Source organism: Mauremys mutica, chromosome 13, assembly GCF_020497125.1.
Source record: "Mauremys mutica isolate MM-2020 ecotype Southern chromosome 13, ASM2049712v1, whole genome shotgun sequence".
Taxonomy (NCBI): Eukaryota; Metazoa; Chordata; order Testudines; family Geoemydidae; genus Mauremys; species Mauremys mutica.
Window position 1 is genome coordinate 18,141,973 of NC_059084.1, and position 15,456 is coordinate 18,157,428.

Below are 15,456 nucleotides of genomic sequence, written 5' to 3' on the forward strand. Positions count from 1 at the left end.
CAGATACAGCACCACAGATCCCCACGCCATCCTTGGTGTTATCTATGCAGGCGCCGTTCTCCGACACTGCAAGGTCCCCTAGTACTGCCCCATATCTCGGTACCAGTACCTCCAGCAGTACTGCAACAGTTTCTTGCTTCTAAAGACTTGACAGTTGCCCCGGTACTGGAATCACCTCTCTTTGGTACAGATACTGCTTTGGTAGTTTCATTGCCGCTCACTCCAATGACAAGAGCTTCTCCTGAGGATGTGGAAGGGGAGGCTTTCTCCTCCAACAGTCTTCACCCATGCTAGCCAGTGTTTGGTCTACACTTCAAGAGCACCCCAAACCTCTGACCCAACCTGATTTTCAAGGGTGGTATGGTCATCCGTGGGGATCCCTGCCTATGCCCTTCCCACCTCAGTGTGCATTCTGAAACCCATGGGCAGCTTATAGACAGTTTTACTCTAACACCACAACTGCCACCATGGAGATACACAGACATGCTATACAAAAATCCACAGTGTCACCAGAGGTCCCTCATAAATAGAATTTTGAGGAGGTGGAAGAATCTTAGATCAGGAGGCAACTCCTGCTACCTGCACCTGACTCTCACCAGATGAGACTGTTATGCCCTCTCCACCTACTGCTGGAGATGATCTCAGGAGCTTCCAGAATCTCTTCAAACGGATTGCTGACAAGCTCCAGATAACCCTCAAGAAGGTCTCCGACTCATGGCACGAGCTCTTGGATATACTCTACACATCCACCTCCTCCAAGATTGTCCTCCTGATTAATTCAGCACTCATGGAACCAGCAAAGAACATATGGCTGACCCCCACTACCATCCCTCCCACATCTAAGAAAGCGGACAAAAAATTCTACATCCCTTAAAAAGGGATGGAATTTCTATTCACACATCCTCAGCCAAGTTCATTGGTAGTTGATGCAGTTAACGAAAAGGGCAAGCAACATTCCTCCAGAACCACCCCTTCTGATAAGGAGTGGAAATGACTAGACTTACTCGGCCACAAGGCCTACATATCAGCAATACTTCACTTCAGAATCGCCAATTATGAAGCCTTTATGACAAAGTATGACTACATAAACTATTCCAAATTTTCTGACTTTATTGACTACATGCCAAAGGAAAAAGGGAGCAGTTACTCATTTCTGAGGGTCATCTCTTGGCTAGCACAGCCCTCCAGGCATCTTTGGACTCTGCTGACAGTGGCAAGGACCATCACAACTGCCGTAGTAATGCGCCAGCCATCCTGGCTTCACCTGTCAGGATTCTCCAAGGAAGTCCAAGCCATGGTAGAAAACCTTCCGTTCGAGGGTCCAAAACTGTTCACCAGCAAGACTGAGTCACTTCAGTTGTTGAAAGACTTGAGCCATTCTCAGATCTCTTTGCATTTATATCTCTGCAATAAAATGTAAACAAGGCAGGTATTATACATTGCAGCGACCCAGACAAATCCCATACACGCAGCAACTAAGACAATACGATAACCAGCGAAGTAGACAGAGACCAACCAAGGAGTTGTAGACCAAGCTGGATGAGCAAGCATCTCAGAGAGGTGATTAAGAAAAAGCAGAAAGCCTACAGGGAGAGGAAGATGGGAGGGATTAGCAAGGAAAGCTACCTTATTGAGGTCAGAACATGAAGGGATGAAGTGAGAAAGGCTAAAAGCCATGTAGAGTTGGACCTTGCAAAGGGAATTAAAACCAATAGTAAAAGGTTCTATAGCCATATAAATAAGAAGAAAACAAAGAAAGAAGTGGGACCGCTAAACACTGAGGATGGAGTGGAGGTTAAAGATAATCTAGGCATGGCCCAATATCTAAATAAATACTTTGCCTCGGTCTTTAATAAGGCTAATGAGGAGCTTAGTGATAATGGAAGGATGACAATTGGGAATGAGGATATGAAGGTAGATATTACCACATCTGAGGTAGAAGCCAAACTTGAACAGCTTAATGGGACTAAATTGGAGGGCCCAGATAATCTTCATCCAAGAATATTAAAGGAACTGGCACATGAAATTGCAAGCCCATTAGCAAGAATTTTTAATGAATCGGTAAACTCAGGGGTTGTACCATACGACTGGAGAATTGCTAACATAGTTCCTATTTTTAAGAAAGGAAAAAAAAAAGTGACCCGAGTAACTATAGGCCTGTTAGTTTGACATCTGTAGTATGTAAGGTCTTGGAAAAATTTTGGAAGGAGAGGGTAGTTAAGGACATTGAGGTCAATGGTAATTGGGACAAAATACAACATGGTTTCACAAAAGGTAGATCGTGCCAAACCAACCTGATCTCCTTCTTTGAGAAAGTAACAGTTTTTTTAGACAAAGGAAATGCAGTGGATCTAATTTACCTCGATTTCAGTAAGGCATTTGACACGGTTCCACATGGGGAATTATTAGCTAAATTGGAAAAGATGGGGATAAATATGAAAATTGAAAGGTGGATAAGGAACTGGTTAAAGGGGAGACTACAACGGGTCATACTGAAAGGTGAACTGTCAGGCTGGAAGGAGGTTACTAGTGAAGTTCCTCAGGGATCAGTTTTGGGACCAATTTTATTTAACCTTTTTATTACTGACCTTGGCACAAAAAGCGGGAATGTGCTAATAAAGTTTGCGGATGACACAAAGCTGGGAGGTATTGCTAACACAGAGAAGGACCGGGATATCATACAGGAAGATCTGGATGACCTTGTAAACTGGAGTAATAGTAATAGAATGAAATTTAATAGTGAAAAGTGCAAGGTCATGCATTTAGGGATTAATAACAAGAATTTTAGTTATAAATTGGGGACGCATCAGTTGGAAGTAACAGAGGAGGAGAAGGACCTCGGAGTATTGATTGATCACAGGATGACTATGAGCCGCCATTAAAAAAGCTAATGCGGTTTTAGGATGCATCAGGCGAGGAATTTCCAGCAAAGATAAGGAGGTGTTAGTACCATTATATAAGGCACTGGTGAGACCTCATCTGGAATACTGTGTGCAGTTCTGGTCTCCCATGTTTAAGAAGGATGAATTCAAACTGGAACAGGTTCAGAGACGGGCTACTAGGATGATCCGAGGAATGGAAAACCTGCCTTATGAAAGGAGACTGAAAGAGCTTGGCTTGTTTAGCCTAACCAAAAGAAGGTTGAGGGGGGATATGATTGCTCTTTATAAATATATCAGAGGGATTAATATTAGGGAGGGAGAGGAATTATTTAAGCTTAGTAACAATGTGGACACAAGAACAAATGGATATAAACTGGACACTAGAAAGTTTAGACTTGAAATTAGACGAAGGTTTCTAACCATTAGAGGAGTGAATTTCTGGAACAGCCTTCCAAGAGGAGTAGTGGGGGCAAAAGACATATCTGGCTTTAAGACTAAGCTTGATAAATTTATGGAGGGGATGGTATGATGGGATAGCCTAATTTTGGCAATTAATTTGGCAATTGATCTTTGATTATCAGCAGGTAAGTATGCCCAGTGGTCTGTGATGGGATGTTAGATGGGTTGGGATCTGAGTTACTACAGAGAATTCTTTCCTGGGTGCTGGCTGGTGAGTCTTGCCCACATGCTCAGGGTTTAACTGATCGCCATATTTGGGGTTGGGAAGGAATTTTCCTCCAGGGCAGATTGGCAGAGGCCCTGGAGATTTTTCGCCTTCCTCTGCAGCATGGGGCACGGGTCACTTGCTGGAGGATTCTCTGCAGCTTGAGGTCTTCAAACCGCAATTTGGGGACTTCAGTAACTCAGACATAGGCTAGGGGTTTGTTATAGAAGTGGATGGATGAGGTTCTGTGGCCTGCGTTGTGCAGGAGATCAGACTAGATGATCATAATGGTCCCTTCTGACCTTAAAGTCTATGAGTCTATAACCAAATGTGGCCCAAACTCCTCCCAATGCACCATCTCTCAACAATCAACATCCAAACAGCAGATTTGAAGGTTTGGTTGAAGGCTTGTCAGACCTCACCCATCTATTGCTGCCAACATTACATCCCACCAACCATCCTTTCACCAACCGCCTGATGCCATTCTATCCAACCTGGTGAACCATCACTTCCGACAGATGGATTCTGGAAATCATCAGGACTGGCTACGCTGTCCAGTTCCTCTCCATCCCATCTACCCACCCTCCCTCCCTGTCCCTCTTCAGGGACCCCTCTCACAAGCCTATCCTGAGACAGGAAGTGGAGCATCTCCTACAACTGGGGGCCAGTTCTGGTACATCACAGAGGGAAGGGTTTCTATTCCCTTTATTTTTTAACACAAAAGAAATCTGGAGGATGGAGACCTATCCTTGATCTCAGGAAGTTCTAATGAACGTCATCAGTACTTCGGTGCACAGGACCTGTCTCCAGCTACTAGGTCACATGGCAGTGACCACATATGTAAAACACGCCAAGCTGCACATGCGCTGCTTTCAGGGTTGACGCAAGCACAACTTCAGCAAACTTCTAATCATGCCAATGTAGCCTGCATGTTCCACATAAACAGGGAGGAGCGAGGTCACTCTTCCTATGCAAGGAGGCCATAAAACTGTGGACATGGTGTATACATCACAACATCTCCATATCAGCTACATATCTACCGGGGTCTCCGAATGTCACGGACAATGCCCTAAGCCAGAGGTTCTCGAACAATCACGAGTGGGCACTCAATACCAATGTGATCCAAAGCATATTCCACCAGTGGGGGTTCCCCACGTTAGACCTATTCACCATGAAAAAGAACAGCAAATGCACAGCCTTTTGCTCCAGAGCAGGTCTGGGATTGGCAATGCATTCTTCATTCCCTGGGACGCACCCCTTCTTTATGCCTTCCCTCCCACCCCCTTGCTGTCCAGGATCCTGCACAAGATCAGAATCGATCAAGCCAAAGTCATCCTGATAGCACCAGCATGGCCCAGACAAACATGGTGGTAACCATACCTGAAACAGATGTCCTCATGCCCCCCGCATCTCCTCATGCTTCTTCCAGATCTCCTCTCTCAAGACATGGGCCAGACTCTGCATCCAAACCTGGAGTTGTTCCACCTCACAGCCTGGCTCCTCGATGGTTCCAGGGTGAGGAGATAACTTGTTCTGACAATGTTAAAGACATCCTGCTAAACAGGAGGAGGCTCACTACACAGGCTACGTACCTACATAAATGGAAGAGATTCCACATGTGGTGCCTAAACAAACAAATCGACACCACCACCTCAACTATACCACTGGTCCTGGACTACATGCTCTACCTTAAGAAATGCAACCTTTCAGTGAGTTCGCTGCAGGTGCATCTGGCAGCCATTACAACATTCCACTAGAAAGTGGACGGCATTTCAGTCTTTGCTCACCCAATTACCAAAAGGGTCCTCCAGGGAGTGCACAACCTGAACCCAGAGTCCCTGTGGACTTTACTGCTTCAGTCTCTCACAGCTGCATCATTAGAACCCCTGGCCACATGTTCCCTTCTACATCTTTCCATGAAAGTGTCCTTCCTATTTACTATCCTGTCTGCGAGATGCATGGGAGAAATTGGTGCTCTGATGGCTGGACCACCCTGTACAGTTTTCCTCAAAAATAATGTCACTCTCAGACCTCACTCCAAATTTTTGCCTAAGGTACCTTCTTATTTCCACATCAACCAGCCTATCCATCTTCCTACATTCTTCCCTAAACCTCACAAGGACAGACAAAAAGCGATTTTCCACACATTAGACGTCAGAAGGGTGCTAGCATTTTATTTCAAATGGACCAAATTGCTCAGGAAAACTCCTAAATTGTTCCTCTCCACCATGGAACAGTCTAAAGGCAAACCCATCTCTATCAGAGATTTTCCAGATGGATTTCAGATTGCATCCAGCTCTGTTACCGACAACATGACGTCACTGCAACCCCCCTCACAGGTCCGAACACACTCCACAGATCTATAACCACATCGGTTGCCTTCTTACACGACGGGCCTATTACTGACATATGCAATGCAGCTACTTGGACATTATCACATACATTCATTCAAAACTACATCATTGATCAGGTCTCAGCATCTGATGCAAGACTGGGATGTACTGTCTTCTCTTCTGTATAGAATTAATTCTGAACCTCTCCTTCCACTGAGGGGCACTGCTCTACAGTCATCTTAAGTGGAGCACCCAAAAGAAGAGGAGACTGTTACTCACCTTGTGCAGTAACTGAAGTTCTTCGAGATGGTTGTCTCTGTGGGTGCTCCACTACTCTCCCTCCTTCCCCTACTTTGGAGTTTTTCATCTATATTCTGCGGTAGGGAGGGAACTGAGAGGGGGCTGGCCTTGCAGCACTAATCAACTGCTGATACAGGAGTGAGACGGGAGAGCGCATGCGTGGCCTGACCAGGTACTGCTGTCAAAATTCTCCGACTAGAGGCGCAGGGTGCATAATCACCTAAAGTGGAGCACCCAGAGGGACATCTTGCATCTGAAGGAGCCTGTTCTGAAAAAGCCCAGCTCCCCTACAAGATTTAAAGCCTCTGAAGACTATACCTCTCGGTTTGGTACCGTTAAGTCAAAGGACTCATCCTCCGGTGCCGCTAGAGCTGGAAAGCCCTGGAGCTCAAGGGAGAGACCACAAAACTCACCAACCTTTTCTATGGAGGCTCCTGCATTAGACAATGTTGAGTAGGATGGAGACCTCCAATCAGTCTCTTCTATTTCAGTCTAGGGCTCCCCATCATATCCTGTCAGTAACCCATTCTTTGACAGTCACAGGAAAGATTGTGACTGTCATCAAGGATGGTGGAACCAACCCTGTATGCCACCCACCCCCGTGGCCATACAGGGATTCCTGGACTGTTTACTAACAACAGTTCTCCACTGGTACCATCTCGTGGGGAAACTAGGCTTGTTCAGTTCTCTCCTCCCCAACCATCCCGACCCTTCACTTCCCCCACACCCAGAGGAGGAGACGTTTTAGGAACAGGAAGCCAGGGCAGATACATGGGCCACCTCTCAAACACCCATTTCATCCTCAAACACACCATCTTCCAAGGCTGGCAGTTTTCAGCAATTTTAAGACCTCATAAAGAGAGTAGCTGACCCTCTTCAGATTCCACTCATAGAGGTCAGAGATTTACAACACAAGCTTTGGATATTCTACGGTCAGCAACGACCTCCAGGGTGGCATCACCCTGCTCAGTTCTCTGAATTCCATAGATCCATTCAATCCCCTCCCACCCAAATAAATAAATAACATATGTGATGTGGCCGTTAAAAAAGCTAATGCGGTCTTGGGATGCATTAGGCGAGGTATTTCTAGTAGGGATAAGGAGGTGCTAGTCCCGTTATATAAGGCGTTGGTGAGACCTCATCTGGAGTATTGTGTGCAGTTTTGGTCTCCCATGTTTAAGAAGGATGAATTCAAACTGGAACAGGTACAAAGAAGGGCCACTAGAATGATCCGAGGAATGGAAGGCCTGTCGTATGAAAGGAGACTTGAGGAGCTCGGTTTGTTTTCCCTAACCAAAAGAAGGATAAGAGGAGATATGATTGCACTCTTTAAATATATCAGAGGGATAAATACCAGGGAAGGAGAGGAATTATTTCAGCTCAGTGCTAATGTGGGCACGAGGACAAACGGATATAAATTGTCAGTCAGGAAATTTAGGCTTGAAATTAGACGAAGGTTTCTAACTATCAGGGGAGTGCAATACTGGAACAGCCTACCAAGGGAAACATTAGGGGCGAAGGACCTCCATGACTTTAAGATTAAGCTAGATAAGTTTATGGAGGAGATGGTATGATAGGATACCGGGCTTAGTCAATAGGTTAATTAAGTGCCACACTGGTAAATAGTACAATGGGTCAATGATATGATATTCTTAACCTTTTTCCAGAGGGTATGGCTGGAGAGTCTTGCCCGCATGCTCGGGGTTCAGCTGACCGCCATATTTGGGGTCGGGAAGGAATTTTCCTCCAGGGTAGATTGGCTGTGGCCCTGGAGGTTTTTCGCCTTCCTCCGAAGCATGGGGCAGGGGTCGCTTGCTAAAGGAGTGGGGGGATCAGCTTATGTGGCCTGCATCTTGCAGGAGGTCAGACTAGATGATCATAATGGTCCCTTCTGATCTTGAATTCTATGATTCTATGTTTCAGAGAAAGAGGGCTGCCCACCCACCCTCCACAACCATCAAACCGTCTCCTAAGCAGTTTTGACAGGCAGGTTAAGAGTTTGAATCCTTCTGCACCTCTGATTTTACAGCTGCACCCATTTGTCCACCACCTTTATGGACCTCCTTTCCCATTTCCAACATGCATGGAAGTGGGTGGAGTACTACAGATAAGTAGGTCATAGAGGACATAACATCAGGCTGTCATTCCAACTCTTCAGTTCCCTTCTTGAGCTTGTATTAAAGCAGGAGGTGAACACTCCTCCAGTTAGGCACAATAGAGTTGGTCCCTCCCCCTCACTTGGGTGTAAGGGGTTTTACTTGTAGTATTTCCTTAGAGCAAAGAAGGAAAGAGTGTGGAGACTGATCTTAGATCTAATATTTCCAAACAAGTTTGTAAAACCTGAGAAGTTCAGGATGGTGACTCTGGCAGCTGTAATTTCTTCACAGGAGAAGGAGGATTGGTTTTTGGCTCTTGACCTACAAGATGCCTATTTTCATACACTCTCTTTGGACAGGAAATATCTACAATTCATTATAGGCCAGGATCATTTCCAATACTGAGTGCTTCCCTTTGGTCTCTCCTCTGCCCCAAGGGTGTTCTCCAAAATTCTGGCAATGTGGCTGCTTACTTCTGAGAGGAGGCTAATCCATGCTATATTAGGAGGAGAACGTCACCAGACAGACATTAAATTGTTTTATTTAACTAAAACAACAATGTTAAGTATTCTGGATTTTTTTCGTCAAGAGCAAACATATAATATTTTAACAAAACAAGCATATGTCCCTCACGTCTCACATTTATCTCCAAACTTCTTCTCCTTGTCCAGATCTATTCTTCCTCCACCAATCTGGTATTCATTGGACTTTTTGAAAGGGATTGACTCTGTGTACACAAATTTGCAGAGAGACAATAGAGTTGAGGTCTGTTATTTCTCACCTCTATATATTATTATTTATTTATTTTAAAACATTTTTGTTCTTAACAAGCATGTTACCTTTGGAGACATACATCCACAATTTGAGAACTTCAAAACTAAGCATCTCTGATGGTATCTTCTAGACTGAGTACTGAGTCCCATTGGGTAGATAGAAAGATTAACCTAAATAATCTATACAGAACCCTGTGGAACCCCATAAGATTGGGTCCATAATCCATGAACTATTGGAACTCATTTACAAAACTTTTCTTAAACATTACATGAATATATTGTCTCATACTGTAGAATTAGAATTTATAATCTCTATTGCATGATGAGATATCGTTGAGCTATAATGTATCTTAATTAAAACTATCTTTAGATCAATTCGTTCCTCAAAACGCATTTTATAAAAAAAATCTGATATAAAAAATTGGATTTTTTTTTAAATCGTTGATTTTTATCCACCATGGATTCTTTTAATTGCGCCATATTATTATTTCTTGGGAAGGAAGTGGATCTTATCATGGAGAGTCAGATCAGAGTCACTTAATCAGAAATAGAGATGACAGGCAGACATCATCATGTGCTTCTTGACTTTTACAAATACATTTCCTGGAATTAATGTCTTCCTTTTCCCCACGCTCTACTTGTCCATCATTGCAGCACATAGAAAAGCTAGGTTTGACCAGACAACAGTTGACTACTTTACTTAGTTCACTTTTTTTGGCTACATTTTTCCCTGTTCCATGTTATAAACATTAATTTCTGTAATATTTACCACATCCTTAAACTTTGTTGCTGTCTTATTTTTGAAAATAAAAGTTTTGATTAAAATTTAAATGACTTGTTTCTGTGATTAAAAAAAAAATCAGGTGATCTGCTTGAAGGCCATAACACAGAATGTTCCCATTTGAACGCCCTTAGAGGGATATCACTGTTTGCCATGGATATTTGATGTAATGGAGTGACAGGGTGTCAAGGTTCCTTCCCCACTCTGGACTTTAGAGAACAGATATGAGGACCTGCATGTGAACTCCTAAACTGAATTACCAGCTTAGATCTGGTTTTGCTGCCACCACTCCCAAATACTAGCTCCCTTCCCTGGATAGTCTTGAGAGACCTCTTCACCAAGTTCCTGATGAACACCGATCCAACCCCTTGGATCTTAACACAAGGAGAATTTAACCATCCTCCCTTCTTTCCCCCACCAATTCCTGGTGAGTCCAGATCCAATCCCCTTGGATCTTAAAACAAGGAAAAATCAATCAGATTCTTAAAAAGAAGGCTTTTAATTAAAGAAAGAAAGGTAAAAATCATCTCTGTAAAATTAGGATTGAAAATAACTTTACAGGGTAATCAGATTCATAGAGCCCAGAGGAACCCCACTCTAGCCTTAGGTTCAAAGTTACAGCAAACCGAGGTAAATCCTCTTAGCAAAAAGGAACATTTACAAGTTGAGAAAACAAAGGTAAAACTAACACGCCTTGCCTGGCTGTTACTTACAAGTTTGAAATATGAGAGACTTGTTCAGAAAGATTTGGAGAGCATGGATTGATGTCCTGTCCCTCTTAGTCCTAAGAGCGAACAACCCCAAAACAAAGAGCACACAAACAAAAGCCTTCCCCCCACCAAGATTTGAAAGTATCTTGTCCCCTTATTGGTCCTTTGGGTGAGGTGTCAGCCAGGTTACCTGAGCTTCTTAACCCTTTACAGGTAAAAGGATTTTGGTGTCTCTGGCCAGGAGGGATTTTATAGTATTGTACACAGGAGGGCTGTTCCCTTCCCTTTATAGTTATGATACAGGGATAAAATAACTTAGAAATATGTCTGAAATACTAAATGTATGTCTAATTATGGTCATTGCATAACAAAGTATTAAATAAACATGATTGTACCTTAACATACATTCTCTCCCAGTTTGCTACTTTTTAGGAATATCAGGATGCTCTATATTTCTTAAGGAAGAGCTATGAACTACACCCTTATTAATATTCAATAGTGTGTGTAAGTGGTGTATTTTCAAAGCATTAAGCAGAGATTTAATCAGACATCTCTCATTGAGAATATTGAGTCTCCTAAGTAATGTCCTATATATGCTTCCTTCCCCACCCTATCTCCCTATCCCCCAAAAGTGGTGGGTTTTGAAACATTTAATTCACAGATAGAATGAAGCCTCTCAGAGCATGCAATTCCAAATACTCCAGAGATATATGGGAATGTCTTGTTACCTTGTGTTAGGGGAATTGATCTACTACTGCTGTGCTGCTTTTGTTGGGAATTGTGCTTTTAATTCACCTTTAATGCTCCTAGAGCCTAGAATAGGCATCTTTTTATGCTTGCTTCTAAATAAAATAAAATTAGGTGCCAATTCAGTTTGTCAAGATCTTATTAATATCTAAAATACACAAAATCTTGATCTCTAGAAACACCTAATAACTTGTATCAGAGTTTATCAGAGCCAAAATAATTATTTGATTTAATGGAACTGAATCACAAGTAAATGATTTATTTTAGGATTTCTTATTTAATAAGCTAAATGAAAGGGTTGTTGTAGTTTTAACCGAACTGTAACTTGCACTGGCAGCTGTTAAAAGCTTCTCCCTGCCCCTACTTATGTTAGTTAAAATGAAAAGCCACTTCACCACCCCTTGCTTTATTTTGGCTCATTTTGTTTTTAAATATTTCTTTACCAATTCTGTACTTTTTCAGCTTCTCCAGCACCAGCAAGGACGGGCCAAACAGGGAGCTTATCAGGCAGCCCAAAACCTTTCTCTCCTCAAGCCTCAACACCTATTGCTGCTAAACAAGAAAGAACTTCCACTCCAGGAAGCATTCTGAACCTTAACCTTGGTTAGTTCTAACTTTTGAAAGTCTGATTCTGTTATAATAATGTAAATTACAGTGGAATGGATGTGAGAGAGTAGCAAATTGCATGTATGTGGATTTAAATTAACAGTACTGAAGCACATGTCACCATTGTTTCATCAGCAGAGCTATGCTATATTTTTTGTAAAGCTGGAAGTTAAACTTTTTTCTTACTGATGAAAGGTAATAGTTAGTAGATGATATTTAGCTGGACTCTCAGAAAGCTAAATGAACCCTTAGTGCCAAGGCTGTCAGTGCTCAGCTTCTCTTCTACAGTAGTGGATCTGTTTATTGTAACTACAGTGTACTCCAGCCAAACAGACAATTAACCATAAGAAATAGTTTCTGTAATAGTGGAATAGAGTGTGTGCTAAAGGTGAGAGTCAATAGCTGGAGTGTGGTAAATTACGTAAGCCAGATGGCTCAGATTCTTAGAAGGTGAGATTAAGGATTATGTAGGGAGTTTTAAATGAAATGCTTGGCTGCCTGTAGTTCATGTTGATACAGATGGAATTTTAAATCTGACAGTGTTTTCTGATTGATGTTTTAACATAGTTGTCCGAAGGTTTTTATCTGAAACATCAGTTACCTCTTCAGAGTTAGGGAAATGTGCCTTTGTTAAAATGTCAGTTTTGCCAAGAGTGAAAACAATGGATGGACTTCTCATGATAGCATCAACTGTGCCAGATATGAATTACATTCCATCCTGAATACAGTAGTCTTCTGATGTGACTCATTAGGTCATATTGCCTTGTTTGAAGCATTGTGAGAATAGGGATTCTCTCTGACATGATAGAATGAAAGGCAAGAGAACAGCAGAAATTCATATGTTTCATGCAGAGAGACGTGTAGCAGTTCTTCCTTTTTAAGCACTATGTTCTGCTTAGTCAGAGGAAGTCTATTGAAGATAAGTCAACTATAGCTACTCCTAGGCTGGCTGAAGTTATACTGCAGTCAAGGATGGGGAATAATGAGCAAAACTGTACATTGATGTTCTCAGAGCAGAGATCCTTGGAATCAAAATGAGAACTACCTTTAACAGATTGTATGTCTGAGGGAGAAAAGAGGAGACGTTGGATACATTGAATATTAGCAGAAAGTTGCATCTCCAGAAGAGTGAAGGAAAATAGATAACATGGAATATGGGCATCATTACAATCAACTTTTAGCAATGGAGTTATCAGGAAGTTTGGAAAATTTCAAGATGAAGCACTTGAAAACGTTGTGCATGAAGATCTTAGCCTCTAGGCTCTGCTACTGTTGATTTAACTCTTTTCTGCATAACACTGGTCCTGAGATAAATAGGGAGCCCATTTCTTTTCAGGGAGACCTCTTTATATGAAAAGAGTTTAATAGAAAGATCTGAGTGATTTGACTTCTGTTTTATTTGTTGGGATGGAGAGACCTCTGAAAGAAAATACCTATCTTACTGTCTCTTGTCTTACCTTGCTTTATGTAATCTTTGCCTGCACTTACATCTTGTCATGTCCAACTAATGTCACTTGTCTATGGGTAAAGTTACTGCAGCAGAGTTTTAGTGATTAGTTTTCTTTAATATATTTAAGGTACGATTTTTAAAAGTTCAGCACCCAGCTGAACAATGGGAGTTCCTGGGTGCTGAACTCCTTTGAAAATCTGCCAAATTCATGTAGATTTCTAAATAAGAGCCGAGCCATCTTGAAAATTTAGCTCTTTATGAGCAGATATTTTGGAGGGGTAGAGCTGTTTTGATTACATGACTAGTGCATATTGTGTAATAGTATTACTCGCCATAGTAGTAATGTGTTACTTAACTCCTTCATTCTGGTCATCCATTACATGATCCTGCATACAGTGCAGCGGCATTCCATAAATCAGTGCAGTACTGGGGCATAGCTGTAACACCACAGTGAAACTTTCTGTCTGTGTGTACTTGGAACATTTTAAGATTAGCCAAGTGATTGATTACTTAAAGGTGTTCTTGGGGCATTACTTTTTCTAGCTGTAGAACAGTAATGGAAAAAACAGAGGAAAGTTAATTGTCCAAGGAGCTATACAGTGTAGTGCATTAAACTTACTCTTTTTTATATGCATACTATAGAACTTGGTGACTTGTTTACATTTTTACCAAAGCTGAAAAAGAGCATCCATTCAAAGCTCTGGACACCCCAGCAGTCTTTTAAATTACAGAGTTATGCAAACTGAAGCAAATTAAAATCTCAAATCACTTTTTAAAAACTTTCAGATTAATCCTAATGATTCCTTTGGAAGGTTAACAGGTGACTTGATCAGAGTCTGTAAGTATCGGCTCAGGGTGAAGATATTTGATATTGGAGAGTTCTTTCTTGTAGAACACAAAGGGTACAATTTCAAAATTGTGTATGCGACTTAGACTCTTACGTCACATTTTCAAAAGTGACTTATGCACTTGTATTTCATACTGAAAATCCCAAGGAATAGAGTTTGTGTTATGATTAACACTTGCCAGCCTGGAAGTGACATAAGGATTGAAAAACTCAAATCCACTTCTATCTTATGCCAGTGCAGACTAAAGCCGTAACACTAAATCATCCGGCTGACCCCCTAATGTGTGCATTTAAAACATTAATCTAGAGGTCTTGTGCATGTTTGAGCAATCACTTTATTCATTAGTTTATTTAGATTTTGATCTTCTATAAACTCTACACCAAAGAGAGCCTTTCAGATACATTTATAAACACAGGAACATAAGGGATACAGAATAAATCAACCAAAGTGGCTGTACTTCTTCTTGGAGTGCTTGCTCATGTTGATTCCATTCTAGGTGTGTGCGCGCCCACATGCACAGTCGTCGGAAATTTTTGCCTTAGCAGTATCCGTAGGGTCGGCTGTGTCACCCTCTTGAGTGCTGTACCCATGCGCTGGTATATAGGCGCTGCCTACCCTACACCCTCTCAGTTCCTTCTTACTGCCCCTGATGGTTGGTCAAAGCGCCTTATCTTGCAATCACAAGAGCATTAGCGGTTCTTCAACAGCCCATTGTCTGTCTTCTTTGTATACAGTTTAGGTACTTAGTTAGCCTTTAGGTCCTCAGTTAAATGTTAGGTTGTTCGGCCGTTAGAGTCAGTGGTGAGCTGGAGCCGGTTCACACCAGTTCACAATAACTGGTTGTTAAATTTAGAAACCGGTGTAGAACCGGTTGCTAAAGGGGCGGGCGGGTGGACAAACTCTGGTCCGGGGGCCACATCTGGCCCGCAGGACCGTCCTGTCTGGCCCGCCAGAGCTCCCAGCTGGGGAGGCTCCCCCTGCCCCCTTCCCCGATTTCCACCCCCCTCCCCTCACAGAGTTACAGTGTGCCGAGGCGCCAGCGCAGCTCTGAGCTCCTGCCGCTTTGAGCGGCATGGTAAGGGGGCCGGGCTGGGAGGAGGGGTTTGCAGGGCCGTGCGGGGGCGGGGGGAGGGCGCAAGTGGGGCAATTTGTCCTGGGCCCCGCAGGAGCCCCCACGAGAATCTCTGAGGCTCCCCTCTGGGCCCAGCCCCGCCTACCCAACTCCCTCCCCCCCATTCCCTGTCCCCTTACTGCCCCCCCAGAACC

The 15,456-nt window shown here is 42.8% G+C and overlaps 1 protein-coding gene across 11 annotated transcripts in view; it reads left to right on the forward strand.

Moving 5' to 3' along the window:
* The window catches only part of ZMYND8 (zinc finger MYND-type containing 8), a 135,307-nt gene that overhangs the window by 88,381 nt on the left and 31,470 nt on the right, over positions 1–15,456 (forward strand). For all 11 annotated transcript variants that reach the window (XM_044986029.1, XM_044986030.1, XM_044986032.1 and 8 more), the window contains one exon: positions 11,749–11,889. In XM_044986029.1, the coding sequence (XP_044841964.1) occupies positions 11,749–11,889 (141 nt within the window). The remainder of the gene's footprint in view (positions 1–11,748; positions 11,890–15,456) is intronic.